General features: G+C 36.7%; 1 protein-coding gene across 1 annotated transcript; it reads right to left on the bottom strand.

Annotated features, from left to right (window-relative positions):
- Positions 1-5,610: 5,610 nt before the first annotated feature.
- On the bottom strand, positions 5,611-15,123 carry Pex14 (peroxin 14). Its single transcript, XM_071589877.1, has 5 exons — positions 14,917-15,123; positions 14,687-14,839; positions 14,465-14,605; positions 14,079-14,356; positions 5,611-6,133 (listed from the first exon to the last, which is right to left on the bottom strand). The coding sequence occupies exons 1-5, from the start codon at positions 14,947-14,949 to the stop codon at positions 5,887-5,889; spliced, it is 852 nt and encodes a 283-aa protein (XP_071445978.1). The 5' UTR covers positions 14,950-15,123; the 3' UTR covers positions 5,611-5,886.
- Positions 15,124-15,451: the final 328 nt, after the last annotated feature.

Raw genomic sequence — 15,451 nt, forward strand, 5'->3', positions numbered from 1 at the left:
TTTCATATCACATTTATGCAAAAGACTTAGTATACAATAAAAGGAACTTAGGTGAGAACCTACTTTTTAAATTAAAATAAATTATCAAAACAAATGGTTTTTAATAAAGTTTTTTTAGAAGTTTACATGTCATTTTCTTACTTAAATTAAGCAATTATATAGCATGAACATTTTCAATTTATGAAAATAGAATAACCAGTGAGGCTTTGTTCAAATTAGTTAAATAATTAAGTGACCAGTGATTATAGTTTTTCATAGTCTAGAAGTCATTTAAGGAGATGACCTGATGCCAGTTTTCCAACGTGCGGTTTAATTTTACTTAGCAGGAATCTTAAATCACCGTGTTCACAAACCTGAAGTCTGTTTCTCTGCTCGAAAATAAGCTGATTGACTGCACTAAAATCACATTCCACCAAATATAAAGTCAGAAATGTGAGTTTTTTAACCACCATCCATAATGTAGGATAACGATCAGAAACCTCCTTCTGTAACCAAAACTCTTGATAATTTATCTCTAACTTTAGTTTCAATTCAAAATAATTTTGTAGTCTAATTAATTCTTCCTCTAATACTCCCACTTCCTCAATATCTACAAATGGATATATCACCCAGTCTGGAATTTCCACAAAAAGATCCTCAAATCACTGCATCATATTTTTATGCAAGATTGCTGAATGGTCACTAAAGACTCTCAAATCACCATCACCCATACCAGCTTTCTCTTCTAGTTTAAGCAGGGAAGGAAATTGATAAAGCTCAACTGTGACCTAGGTTGTGCCTAAATAAAAGCAACTTAGAAATAAACCCAGTTACCACAGATTTTGCTTTTATAAGGCTAGTATCATTTCCCCACAATTGTAAATTTAGTTCATTGAACTTCACAAATAATTCAGATAAAAATACAATGCCAATCCTAACCTCTTTAAGGTTGCCACTGCAAAAGCATCTTTCTCCTTAAAAAACTGCACGAAAATGTGAGAAAGATTATGGAAGCACCTTATACAATTGCCTTTTTATAGCTAAGGAACTTCCGTGTGTAGTAAAAAATGTTTGAAATCTTTGACGTTCTCATTACACAACTCTCAAGGGTCGATCATTAAGAGCATGGGCTTTGATTTTGTTAACCACTGTAATTATAATGTTTAAGGACTTGTGAAGGTGATCACTCAGTATTTTAGCCACTAGATGCTGTTGGTGAATGATACAATGAATAGCAAAAACATTTGGTACATATTTTTTCAAGTATACAATATAACTATTGTGACGACCAGTCATTGACAGAGCTCCAGCCGTCTCAGCAGCAAGTATGTTAGAAAGTGGATTTTTTTGTCTCTGAAGAACTGATCTATGATACGAAATATTGTCGACCCTTTAGTGTCAGTTTCTAATTGTCTTGCAAACAACAATTCTTGAGGTAGATTTTCATATTTAATACAGCATACATAAGCCAGAACACAGATTCATTGCCAGGCAAAGTTGACTCGTCCAACTGTAATACAAATTCTATTGTTCTCAGGATGATGTTCAATATATCTTCCACATTTTCAGCCATTTCATCCACTCGTAATTGAACTGAAGTGTTGCTTAGAAGAATAATATTTATTGTATCATATGATGGCTTATGGAGAACAGTACTCAGGACTTAACTTACTGCTGGTAAGATGAGTTCTTCACCAATTGTAAGTGGCTTTCCAGATTAGGATTTAATAGTGACATGTTTTATGATGCAGGCAAACCATCAGTGATATGATATATAAAAACTAATGAAAATGGTATTGTAACAGACACTGTAGAAATAGCAAATATGTTCAACTCCTGCTTTACGGAAGTTTTTCGGGGAATAGAAAACAAAAAGGAAAATAAGACTTGCCTAAATTGCTCAGAAATGACAGAGAACTTCATCAGCATAACAGCACCAAATAGCCTACTGCCCTCGACAAACGGTATTATCTTGGAGGACTCATATTTTGTGAAAAAAATAAGGAGGATGAGGAAAAATAAGTCAGTGGGACCGGATAATATCTCAATTGACATTCTAAAACTGGGTGATACCGCAATAGCTTTGTACCTGAGTCATCTATTCAAAGTAACTTTAAATAATGATGCCTTGCCCAATGATTGGAAAAAAGCAAATATTACACCAATTTTCAAGAAAGGGGATAAAACAATAGCCAACAATTATAGACCGGTAAGCATAACCTCAGTTGTTTGCAAAATAATGGAAAAAAGAATCGCTGACTACATTCGGGAATGGTGGGCAAGAAATAGATGGCTATTCAAACACCAACATGGGTTTAGAACGGGATACTCGTGTGAAACGCAGCTTTTGGGATTAAGTCAATACATCGGCGACGCAATAGACGAAGGAAAGGAAGTAGATGCAGTAATTGTTGATTTTTCGGCAGCTTTTGACCGAGTGCCTCACGATAAATTATTGTTAAAGTTGGATTCGTTACCATTGGACTTGAGGGTAAAACAATGGATAAAAAATTTTCTCAGAGGCAGAACTCAAAAAGTAAAATTAGGGGATACATTTTCAAATGAGGCGAGCGTATTAGCAGGAGTTCCACAAGGTAGTGTTCTTGGGCCATTACTCTTCCTAATTTACGTAAACGATCTACCAAACAATTTACATTCCCAAATAAGACTCTTTGCTGATGACTGCATTATATACAGACGGATAGAACATGTAAATGACCACGTAATATTACAAAATGACACCGATCGCCTTGGTGACTGGGTTACAAATAATAATATGGGCATTAATATAAGTAAAAGTAAGCATATAAAATTTTCAAATAAAAAGAATGCAGAAAAGGAAATTTACACCCTCTTTGGAGAAAGAATCCCATGTACTAGTCAATGCAAATATTTAGGCATTTATTTAACTAGGGATCTTGGGAGGGGAGTCCAAGTAGATAATTTGACCCGGAAGGCATTTAAAGTATTGCATTGGGTGATGAGAAATTTAAAAGGAAGTAGCGTAGCCACAAAAGATAAAGCATATAAGGCACTGGTTATCCCTATCCTAGAATACTCCTCCATAGTGTGGGATCCATATGAGACGGGGCATATTAAAAAGTTCAAAGAAAGGCAGCAAGATATGTACTCGAAAGGTACAAAAGAACAGATAGTGTCACGGATATGTTACATGTACTGAAATGGGAGAGTTTGAAAAATAGAAGAAAAAGGAGTAGGTTAGGCGCGATGTATAGAATTGTTAAAAAGGACGAAGCGTGGGAAGACTTATGGCAAGGGATAGAAAAGCCTAACTTTAAGGGAAAAGACGACCATAGCCACAAAATAAAAATAAGGACTCAAAAAACCAATAAGAAAAAATACTCTTTTTTAAATAGACTATTATTGATTGGAACCAGCTGCCTGGAGGTTTGTTTGAGCCCTTTCCATCCAATTTTAGAAGTTTTAAGTTGAAATGTTAAGTAGCCACTGGGTAATAAACTTCATTGTAGTTTTGAAAATATTGTTTGTATGTAATGTGAACGGCATTTTGTATGTGATGTGGAAGTGTCATTATGTAAAAATATTTTGTCTCTTATCTGTTTTTATGTGTTCGTATGTAATTTTCGTTGTTAGTAGTTATCTTTGACCTAACCTGACCGTTGCCACCAGGAAATTTGCCTAATTGCAACGTAACTGTGTAAATAAATAATAAAATATGTTTTGAAGCATTACACAACATACTTGAAAGTGTTGTGCAATTTTGCAGTCTTTCACGAAGTGACTGAAAAAATGTTAGTCTTTTCTGTATTGTAAGGATGTGCCTTCCTAAAATGGTCAATTAGTCGGGAAGGTTTTACCATCTCATGTGAAAACACCCTTTCCCATAGTAAGCACATTGCCATGTATTTGTTTATAAGGGACTCTATACATCCGTATTGAAGATAATCCACATTATACTGTCTACATTTCTTCTTTGATGAGTCATTTCCAGCCATTCAGTTCCTACGATAAAGGTATAAATATTAAATTTAGTAAAAACGAAATTTAATAAAAATATTAACTAAATAGACTGTACATATGAGTTGATGAGAAAAGGATTCAATCTTTAAGTGGTTGCTTTTTAAACTAAAATTACTAATAATCATATGAAAAACATCAAAACAAAATATTTATGTGCTTGTGACATAATTTCAAACATAAATAAACAAGGTTGAATACATGTATTTGTTTGGCAAACCTGGTGTAAAACAGGATTTATTTACACATTATTTTGCTCTTGAACAGAAGTAGTTTTTACTTCAGTAAACTGGAAATATTAATGCAGTTGATGTTTTATACAAAAATTGTACATTTCAAATACTAATGCAATCTATTTATCTTGGGAGAACGAATTCGAAAATGGCATAAAGGGAGTTTGCGCCAGAGGTCTGCACATGCACCTTTGCCATCTTTCATACAGACACCAAACACAGCTGCAAATTAAGCACCTCTCGAATTCGATTCATAATGCTGGTCTAGTCAGTTGGAGATGAAATAATACTTCTTTGGCTCCTATTCTGTCATAATGATCACATTAGTCCATGCAATTCACTAACTTGTACTCATAAGAAAGGCAATTCAAGGGACTTCTGCGGTGAAATTGGCTTTGATTCAATTTTTGAATGCTTGTGTGTGCGTTGGTTGAACTGAAGTTTATTCTATTGAAAGGCCACTTTTCCATTTGATGATATATTATTAGGCGGAGTTTTGTGAAGAAGTATGTTTACCACTCAATTTACTTGTGAAGGCAAAATATTTCCAAAGTTTTCTTTTTATTCAAAGAATTATTGTGAATATTACCCATAGTTTGAAAAAAGCTATACTTCAAGGAAATGCACAATATCAGCAAAACCATGACTTAGATCAGTGAACCAGGAATTTATATTAATTGATAACTAGACGACAAAGGGAAAGTTCAATCGTATATATACGAAATATGAGAGAAAAAGTCCTCTTTCTGAACAATATATTACCATTTCATGTCAACATTAACATACTGGCCGTTTATTTTCGTAATATATGCCGCCATCATAAAATAATACAAAAAATTCTAAAATAGTACTATAACAAGAATGATATCAAGCGATGAATTATAAATTACTTACTATACAGCCTTAATAATATTTTTGGAATCGAATTGTTTGAAAAATGATTATTTAGTTAAAAATTTAATGTACTCGTAAAAACACCGTAGCTAATTATCAGATGAGCAGACTCCTCTCCAGATTCACGCCCGTTTTATTCACCTTACTGGCAAAGCACTCAGTGTTGAGAAGTTGTGCTAATAAAAGACCAAATAAGATTAAACCCCTTCAAAAGTTTCCCTTGTGCAAGAAAGGTTTGGAAATGTTTTTCGACCATTCCTACTTTAAAATGTAAGCAAACAGGTTGTTTAAATTACTTCCAGATGGGGGAAACAATGTAAACTTTAAACATGAAGCTTTAAAACGGAAACAAAAAGAAGGTTACCAAGCGAATGTAACATTGTCAGGACCCTCCGGTGCCCCTCTGCCGCCCCCTTACCTCTTTCCGCCCCCATAGACTTAAGCACTGCCCCATGGGAGGAGGTAGCACCCACTTTGGGAACCACTGCTTTTAAGTATCACAAAGTAATTAGTCATTTGCTTTTATTGACAGCAAGAACTTGTTCAACAAAAATGTCAAAATTATAAATGCATCCATATTACAGCAGTAATAACAAAATAACATTATATTTACACATAATAAAAAGATTCAACAATAATGAAAAACAAATCCCATTGGTCAATAATATTTCTTCTTCTAAGCCTGAATATCTCCCTTGCACACAGTCACCTTCAAGAGAATAATTATGAGCAATGAATATATTTTTCTTGACTAATTGACAATCACCACATTTCTCACTCATCACTCCCTAACCATTTCCAAGCTGCTGTCACTGCCCTCTCCTGTCACTTCACTTTTATTTATCATGACTGTCTCACTGGAACCACTCGCACAAAGTTCTTCCAAATTCTGAACTTTGATGAACTCTGATGTAGGGCTTGAAGACTCGGCACTCTCTCCTCGTGTTCCAGTATTTGCACCGTTGTCTTGAGGCATTTGCCAAGCTGGAATGGATGGACTTGGATTTGGTGTACTTGGGAACTGTTTCCTGTAGAACGGAAATAAAATAAATAATGGAATTTCATGTAATCATTAAATTATAAACTCATGTATTCAGGGCTCCTAAAGTTTTTGGATTCCTGCATTTCCTTACCTTTCCAAATATTTCCGGAATAAAATTTACGAATTTCCAGCTGAAAATTTCAGTAAGGGAAATAAACCCAAGGGCAAATGCAACACCGAATTCTAGTTTTGAACATTAACTACTTTCTATTCCTGCTACAAGGCTACTGTACTGAGAATGAACTGGGCGTATAAGGTTGCCTGTAACAATAAATGATTTATAGTCAAAGGAAATCACGACATCAGCATTTTTTGGAATCATTACACATCAACAGAACCTATAATTAAAATTTAGGAAATGCATGTTTAGAAGATGGAATGGGATATCCAAGAAGTAAGTTCCATTTCGAAATATTGCCACTGCAATCAGTGTGAATGATTGAGTAGTTATCTGATTCATGGGTACGACAATGAGGCCATTTCAAACATTCTAGAATATATATACATTGGGGTATGCTTTTATATTATTTGGGAGTAAACCTTTAAAGATAGATTTTGGGTAGACACAGACAACACAACTAAATTTCTTAGTCTCAAAAGCAAAACAAAACCAGACACCCCATGCTACAATAAACTCTTCTTTAATTCTGTATACTTTCAATCTCCCTAGATTGCATCCAGAATTCCTATCTTTTTCCTACCTCCACCTTACCTAAAATCCTCCACTCTAACATAGTCACAAGGTGAGAAGGATGGAAAAGGTTAAGTGGATGGAAAGGAGCACAACAGGAATGATACGTTGGGGAGGGGATGGTTGTTCAGAGAAATCCAAAGAAGGCAGGAAAGAGCAATGCAAATAATGTGTACATTGATGAATAGAGCATGCAACCATCTCTGCTGAGTGAAGTTAGGATGCACTGCAATGCATGCAACATCTCATCAACAAAGGCTGGAAACAATTCCAACATCCCCCCCCCCCTTCAGTTCAGACATTGCACCAATTGACTTTCTTGTGTACCTTCATCTGAAATTCTGCCTTACTGACCATTTGTTACACCAACTTAACAACATCAGAAAAGTCATTATTGTAATGTGGCTTGCATCATAGGTGGGTTCCTTCTATGATGAATGCGACAAGTGGTGCCACACTATGACAAGAGCCTTAACAATGACAGGCACTACATCAAAAAGTAGTGAAGTGATCACACATCAAAGACCAATACATAATGTTTTAAGAGTACCTTTACATTTTGTTTTTCCTTTTAGCCCAGAAAAACTTACTTTCTGGATATCCATGGTGTTATACATCCAACTGAGGGCAAAATTGTTCATTGACAAGTCAAATGAGAAAACTGTCTTTTCACAACACAATATATCAATAAGTATACTATACTCCTTTCATTTTTAACTTCCACCTGCACAAATTCACCCCTTTTGCTTTCCTGTTTCAATATTTACAGCTGAGTGAGCTTTACCTTATCCTACCAATTTGCATTTCTATGTTCATTTGGTCGGTATGAAATCTTATCCTCACATTTTAGAAACAAATACACATGCATACCATTAACTGACTTAACCAGTCAAGCAATGTCCATGTCTTGTCCAGTGACAGATACTGACTCTATTGTAATCTTTCCCATCCCATTCTTCTTCTGCTTTATAGTTATTTCATAATGGTTATTTTTTGAATAGCTAAAATCTAAGAACAAATTTACTGAAGTGCAACAAAAATAGGCATGAAAACATTGAAAATATGCCTGCGCAGTAGTAGAAGTGTTTAGGTCTAAAACCTTTCTGTTTTTACCTTGCCAGATGAAACCTATCAAAGCAATGTTATGAATGTAGTAGAATCTTCAAGGAAGAGATTAGAGCACCAAAAGTTTTCAACTTTCACTATCTTGAATTTATTCTGATCCAAGTATTTTCATGAGTAACAGGACAAAACAATGCCTTAGATTTTTCACATATCAGCCAGAAAACTATGTTAAAGTGACTGTGACTGCGTTGCGAGACGAGGTTTGTAAAAGTATTAGAAAAAGTTTCAGAAAAATAAATTTATTTCAGATTTTGCTACAATGACTCAAAATTCTTCGAAGTACATCCCTTGAGTGTCAACCCACTTTTGCCAGTGGCTTTTCCACGGCTCAAAGACTCGCTGGTAGGCATTTTCAGGAAGGCCCTTAAGGATATGCACGGAAGCTTCTTTGATGGCAATCAGAGTCCCATGGTGATGTCCTTTGAAGGAGGATTTCACTTTTAGGAATTGGAAACAGTCTGCTGGCACCAAGTTGGGACTGTAAGGAGGTTGGAGAATCGTCGTGCCGTTACAGAGGGTTTTGCAAGCAGACACTTGAATATGTTCTTGGTCATCCATCAAGATCTTTGGGAAGAGTTTAGGGCATATCTTTCGCATCTGCAAATTTTCAGTGATAATTATGTGCACTGTATCTTTTCAATACGCTCTGCGATCATGCACACACTTAACCGACGGTTTGAGTTCAGCACTTCATGCACATGTTGTCATCAGTTCTTGATGCCAATGGCCGTCAAGCATGGAGCTTGTCCTCCACTCCCTCCCAGTCATCTTTGAAGAGCTTGTGCCACTTAAAAACTGCAGTTTGTGACATGTTTTCATCCTTGAACACTTGGCAAATCTTGCCCAATGTCTCTGTATCCCATTTCCTTAGTCCAACACAAAATTCGATGGTGTACTGCTGTTCAACCGTTCACTGCATTTCGTGTTTGCACCAAGTCACTCAACAGGGGTCCACTAAAAATATGATCTAGCCAGAACGAAATCCGCAAGCACTTGGAGTGTGTTGAAGGTCTGACTCCCCCACCACAAAGCTCGAACAGTGCAACATACAGTCACGTGAGGAAAGAATTGTTTCCGAATGCAAACCTTATATTTAATACATACAATTAGCATTATTTCTAATCAGAAAGATCACAATAATGAAATTTAATACTCAATATAATTATCTTCGTTTTTGTAAATGTTTTAAATCTAAGTGCAAAAAAATGTGAAGTAGGTATTAACTACTTTAATATGCATATTAAGTACCAACTGTTTATACGTTTTCTTAAGCATTTCTCAACAACCCTGATAAAATATGTAGTTTCTTCAGGTTCTATTCTGCATTCATATATCAGATAAGGCGACAAGTTTTTCATGCATTTCATCCGGCTTCTTCAGGTCTAATGTACTTTGAACTTTGCCTCAATATGTCCAAAAGTCATGACTGACTTAAAGGAATCAGTTGGAATGCCCATGAAATTATCATCTTGGAATATGGGCCAAAAGAGCTCAAAAACGTATCTTTTCAACTTATAACATGTTATTTCCCAAATTAAAAATGACATCAGAGAGGCAAAGTTCTGTTCTATTATGCAAAAGATATAGAAGAACCCATAGCTATGGAAGATTGGTTGACATTTTATTTACCACCCATGGTGAATATGTGCTACAAAATGGTCAGACAACAGGTGGCTGCAAGGGCATCTGACCTCAGGTCAAATGAGTGGTGGTTTAATGGAAACGCAACTGAGAGAGACAATGGAAAAACACCACAATGAAATTTGCCACATAACAATGATGGTCAAAGATCTGTGCATAAGTCCTTGCAACCATGGAATTCAGCCCACTGTATCATGCTGGGCAGTGGGAGAGGCAAGGCTTTTGAGGTTGTCATCTCACAAAATCTTTGCTAAGTGAAATCAACAGCAACAGTGCAGAAGAGGACTGAACCAGTTAGAAAAGGGATTAAGAATGGTAGACTGATGTTTCAGATAGCAAACTTAGAAAATATAAAGTGGGAGATTGAGAGAGGAAATATTTTATGGATGTGCATGGTGAGATGGAAGGATGGTGAAGTTTGTTGCAATGTATTGCAGAGTAGAAGAAAACCAGTGAGGGGAGGCAACAGTATTAAACAAAATGAGAGGTAGAAGCAGTGTGAACAGAGACCAAGCAAATGATTGCACTTTATTGGTAGAAATAAAAGCCGACCCAACTAACTTGGGCCATTGTTCAGGAACAATTAACATGGGGTGATCAGAAAAGTTCTTGTTTTGATGATGAAAATTAAAATTTCCTTTTTAAACATAGTTTTATTTTTTAACGATCACCTTCAACATTAATCAATTTTATTCATCGGCATTCCAGTGACCTCATCTCTGTAGTGTTCTTCTAGAAGTGCTACTAAGTACTTGTCTACAGCTGCAATCATTTCCTGACTGGACAAAAGACCAGCAAGGATACTTCTGAATTTTTGGAAAAGAGGGAAGCCAAAGAGAGCCAAAACCAGGAAATAGGATGGATAATTCAGCCTTTCATAGTGAAAATCCCTCAATTTTACCTGGGCCAAGACACTTTTATGGGAAGGTGAAGTGATGGCTCTGATGGAAAATGTTTTTTCCTTTACAAACCAGGTCTGTTTTCATGAATTTTTGAGCCCAGTTTCGTTATAAGGCTAGAATAGTGCTACCCAGCTCATTTGCCATTTTCAAGATAGTTGATCAAAGGATTTCTTTTTGCATCCCAATATACTGATGCCATGACAATTCCCAGCCGATGGCACAGTCTTTGCCTTCTTCAGAGCTGAAGAACTAGACTCTGTCCACTGTATGGATCGTTGTTCCCATTCTGATGTACGTATAATGGTGAATCCATGTTTCATCCACTGTCACATCTTGATGCAGACAATCACTCTTGTTTTATGTAAAGCATGCAAAGCACAGTTTGGAAAGAGTTGTCCAAATGAGGACAACCCCTTGTTGGCAGTAAACATTCATTGTTGGTTTAGATACATAGATGACATTTTTGTGACATAGACAGGGACTGAAATAAAGACTTTTTTTAAAAGTATTTGACTAAACAGGGCAACCCCTTCAATTTCACATGTGAAAAAGAAGGGAGGCAAACTCAATTTCCTAGGCATTACTGTTGAAATATGGAATGTGGAATAGTGCTTTGATCAGTTATTCGTTGACAAGAAACATTTCCTCAGAACAAAAAATTTATAGTTCGATTCAGTAACAGAAATGGCACCTGAATTAAGATATTATAAGCTCCATTTTTATATGATCATCTCCAAACGTGACGATAATGCCTTCCCAAGAGGCCATTATAAAATCACCTGTTACAACAAGGGCAACCTCAGTTTACCGCTGAGGAAAATGAAGGACAAAAGTGAAAAATTATCAAATAGTAGAGAGTATAAATCAAAATGCAATGACACATGCCAATGCAACACACATAGGGCAAATGAGTTCATTGCTAACAAGAGCATAAGAACACAAATGCTGTTTCCAAAACTGCAGCATCAACGATTTGAAAAACTCTCCCCTTACTGGAAGCCTCCTTATCCTTATTTGACTACTGAACCCTTTCCCCTGCCCCTCCCCACGATCCCCTCTACCCCCCATTGCCTCCAATGGCTTCAGGGCAGATAGTGAGAATGCACCTTCCATTCCCCAATTCTTATCTTTACCACCTCTACCAACAACAAACCCTCCACACTTCCCTCCCTCGCCCAGCCCACTCTCAACCTCTAGTGCATAAATACCTCTGTCGTCTAAAAATTGTTTGTACCAGGGGATGACACCTTATCAGTTGAAACTAGTTAAACCAAGTAGTAGATGCACAGCACCAAAACCATGGTCTTGAAATATTAAATCTTTATTGTGGAAGTGTAAAATTTCTTCTTTTACCCTCATCAACAAGTTAAACCTGAAACTATTACATTTAGTTACACCAAATAAAAAGTTTTGAGGAAAATACTTAGTATTCTTCATTCATCCTATTCCAAAATTGTGAGAGGTAAGCTAGGAGTAAGGGCTAAGGACAATTAGTAACAAAAGGAGAGTAAGGGCTAAGGACAATTAGTTTGATTTCACCTAAAGGTAACATAGTACTTCAGATAGAGGATAAAGAGGAGGGCAAGTGATTAGTTTAAGATTAATGATAAAATTGGGTTTAGAAAAGGGTGAGGCACAAGTGATGCCAAAGCACTAATGAGGTCACTAATTGAGAGAGAGACAGAATATATTCATAATTTATTTTTTTCATGGATTATGAGAAGGCATTCAATAGAGTAGTGATAGTATTTAGGGGAGGCGACTGACTGCTGAGGTCATTTGCGCCCTAGGGGATGGACAGGAAAGGATGAAGGGTGGAGAGAAACCTGGCATCTGCATTAGCCTACTCTTAACGACAGGCGCCAAGGGGTCCGCAGCTTAACGTCCCATCCGATGGATGGCGTACTCACTCAAAGTGCCCTCCACAAAGCACCTCAAGGGATTCCCCCTAGGGATTGAGATACCTCTGAAAAATATTCAACACCACCTGGATTTGAACCCGAGCCCTCTAGGTGGGAAGCCAGTATGTTAGCCACCGCACCAATCATGATCCCCAGCATTCAAAAGAGTGGACTGGGAAGTATTAATGAATATATTGCAGAAAATAGGAGTAGGGTGGAGGGATAGGAGATTTATCCACAAACTGAAAATGTCATAGATAGCTCAGATGCAAGTGGCAGATGATGGGTCAGAATGACCAGTGTAAGGTTGAGGCGTGAGTCAGGCATTCCCATTATCATGCATGTTTTTCCACATATATGTGCAGGAAATGCCTAAAGAAGCACAGGCAGAACTGGAGATAGGAATGAAAGTTGCTGGACATTTCATAAAAGCCAGTTAGATTCGTAGATGATCAAGCCAAAGTTTTCCAGTCAGCCAAGGGGTTCTGAGCATTGAGCTTGAGCACATTAGAAAATCAGTTAGATAGAAATAATATGGGAATCATTGAGAAGAAAAACGTTATGATGATTTGGGAAAAAAGATGGCGAGCTAATATAGGGGAGAAGTCATAAACTGGCGAAAGTGGAACAATTTACCTTTCTTAGTAGTGGTAATTAGGGGAGGCGACCGACAGCTGAGGTCATTTGCGCCATTAGGGATGGACAGGAAAGGATGAAGGGTGGAGAGAAACCCGGCATCGGCATTTGCATACTCTTTACAAAAGGCGCCAAGGGGTCCGCAGTTTAACGTCCCATCCGACAGACGGCGTACTCACTTGCAGTGCTCCCCACAAAGCACCTCAAGTAGGGATCGAGATACCTCTGAAAAATATTCAACACCACCGGGATTTGAACCCGGGCCCTCTGGGTGGGATGACAGTACGTTAGCCCCCGCACCATCTCGATCCCCATTTACCTTTCTTGTAAGTGATTTGGACCAAATGATCTAAGTAGTGAGTATAAAAAGAAATGCATTTGGCAAAGAAGCTCCTACAAGGAAAAGTGAGTTGATGGCAGGACTTAGTTTAAGGATGCAAAGGAAAGACTCATTAAAACTTTGACATGGACTTTTTAATGGCATTGGAATTGTTGAAATAATATAAGTGTGAATTGGAGGCTTATGAAATGTGGATGTAGAGAAGGTTGGAAAAGGTGAAATGGCCAGAATTGCAAATAATGGGGAAGTGCTGGGTATGGTGGGGGAGGAAAGAGGACCGTTCAGAGAAATCCATAGAATTCAGGAAAGATGAAATCAGAGCATTTTGATTGCCAATGGATGGGATTTTGAGACTATGATAGAGGGGAATTCTCATGCAAGCAATGAAGGGGTAGGAATAGGATAGGCATGAAATGAAGAGAGGAAGGAGGTATGCGGAATTGTACGATTCATTGTAGTACCGGATGTAGTTTTGTTAAAATAGGCAACGAAGTTTATTGTCACAGCACGAACGAAAGAATATTAATATATATTAAATTTTCTATGGATGATGTCAAGTATTGTTTTAATATTACTAATTTTAAGCATGATGCACAGATTCTTTCGGCGAAAAAGATGGCACTAGATTCGCATAAAAAGTTTATTCCGGAGACAAGTACCTTGTCACCTAGATTTCAGTTGAAATGATAAAATACCTGTTTAGAAGAATGCCTTTGATAGATGCAACCTCCGCTTTAAGCTCGTGCAGATTCCTCTGTGTTGCAGCATCACCATGCAGATCCGTATTATTTTGACGATATAATGCAATTCGGAGTAATTCTTGATGCTGGGTATCCAAAATTTCCAGCACTCTCCGAAAGTTTTCTTTAGTTTCTTTCGCCGATTTCTTTAAGGATTCCTGCATTACTGGCACAGTTTCTTCCACTGTAGGTTTCTTATCCTTTTTCCCGAAGATTAATGGTTCCAAATATTTCTGTTTGAGGAATTAATTTACAATATTTATATGTCACCATATAACATCCAATAAAATACATTTCCAAATAACATTTTAAGAAAAAAATGTTCAAAAAATGATATACACCTTATACAAGCAATACAAACTATATGATACTCCAGAAACGAGCATAAGTGTGTTGAAAAAATCCCATAGTCTAGCCCATCTTGACTGTATAGGCAGAACTAATTGTTGAGGGATAGGTACAACTGTTGACGGGCTAGGGACCTGGAATTGATGCAAATATTGTTATCAATTTCTTGTAGTTTCTAATATAGCGGATGGGACATATGACCTATTTGTATTTACCAAAACCCTTTTGTCAATGAACCCTTGAGCCATATCGAACGCAATTCCGATTTCTTCATCCGACAAACCCTTTCTCTTCAAGAATGCCTGCTGATGTTCTCTTGAACTACTCTGAACCTTGGGATTTTGCAAGAAGTTGACAGCGGTACTGATCTGCAAAGCAATTCAATGTTTACATCATTGTGTACGTTAAACATCACATAAAAATCATGAATGTCGAAGAATCGCACAATATTCTCTCTGGGCTGCGGCGAATCTTCCATTTTTATAATGACATGAAAAAAATTGAGATGCCTTCAGCTTTCGCAAATTTCCGGTGGCGATGATTTTTAGCGTCAACGTTTCCTCAGTCTAATTATCTCCGGTGAAGCCAGCTCTAGCTAAGCTATGAGAACTAAGGATCTAAAAACACACTAGTCACTTCAACTTGGGGTTAAAAAAATACGCACTACGGAGCTTATTTTTTTTTTGCTAATCATTCATTTCAACGGCCAGATTTCAAGCACCTAAAATATGGCTTCATTCAATTATGATGATATTCTGGTACTGAAAACATAATAATTTGCATAAATATATTTCATTAAATATTTATACAATATTTTGAAAGGTATTAATATGTACTCTGGCGGCAGTTCATTTAAGCATATATGCATTTAAAAATAAAAGTTAAATAGATAAATGTTATATTATAATTTTTATTAGCAAATAATGCCTAAGTATAATAATATGTTCTCCTTAATACAAATTTTTAAATATATTAAACCA

The sequence above is a fragment of the Hetaerina americana genome, unplaced genomic scaffold (genome assembly GCF_022747635.1).
Source record: "Hetaerina americana unplaced genomic scaffold, ioHetAmer1.1.p SCAF_4, whole genome shotgun sequence".
NCBI lineage: Eukaryota > Metazoa > Arthropoda > Insecta > Odonata > Calopterygidae > Hetaerina > Hetaerina americana.

Bases quoted from the DNA above. Each gene is read 5' to 3' on its own strand.
- Pex14 (XM_071589877.1), bottom strand. From the start codon at position 14,949: ATGGAAGATTCGCCGCAGCCCAGAGAGAATATT. The intron at 14,840-14,916 runs GTGCGATTCTTC...ATTGCTTTGCAG, and splicing joins CGCAGCCCAGAGAGAATATT to ATCAGTACCGCTGTCAACTT. The intron at 14,606-14,686 runs GTAAATACAAAT...CATCAATTCCAG, and splicing joins TCATTGACAAAAGGGTTTTG to GTCCCTAGCCCGTCAACAGT.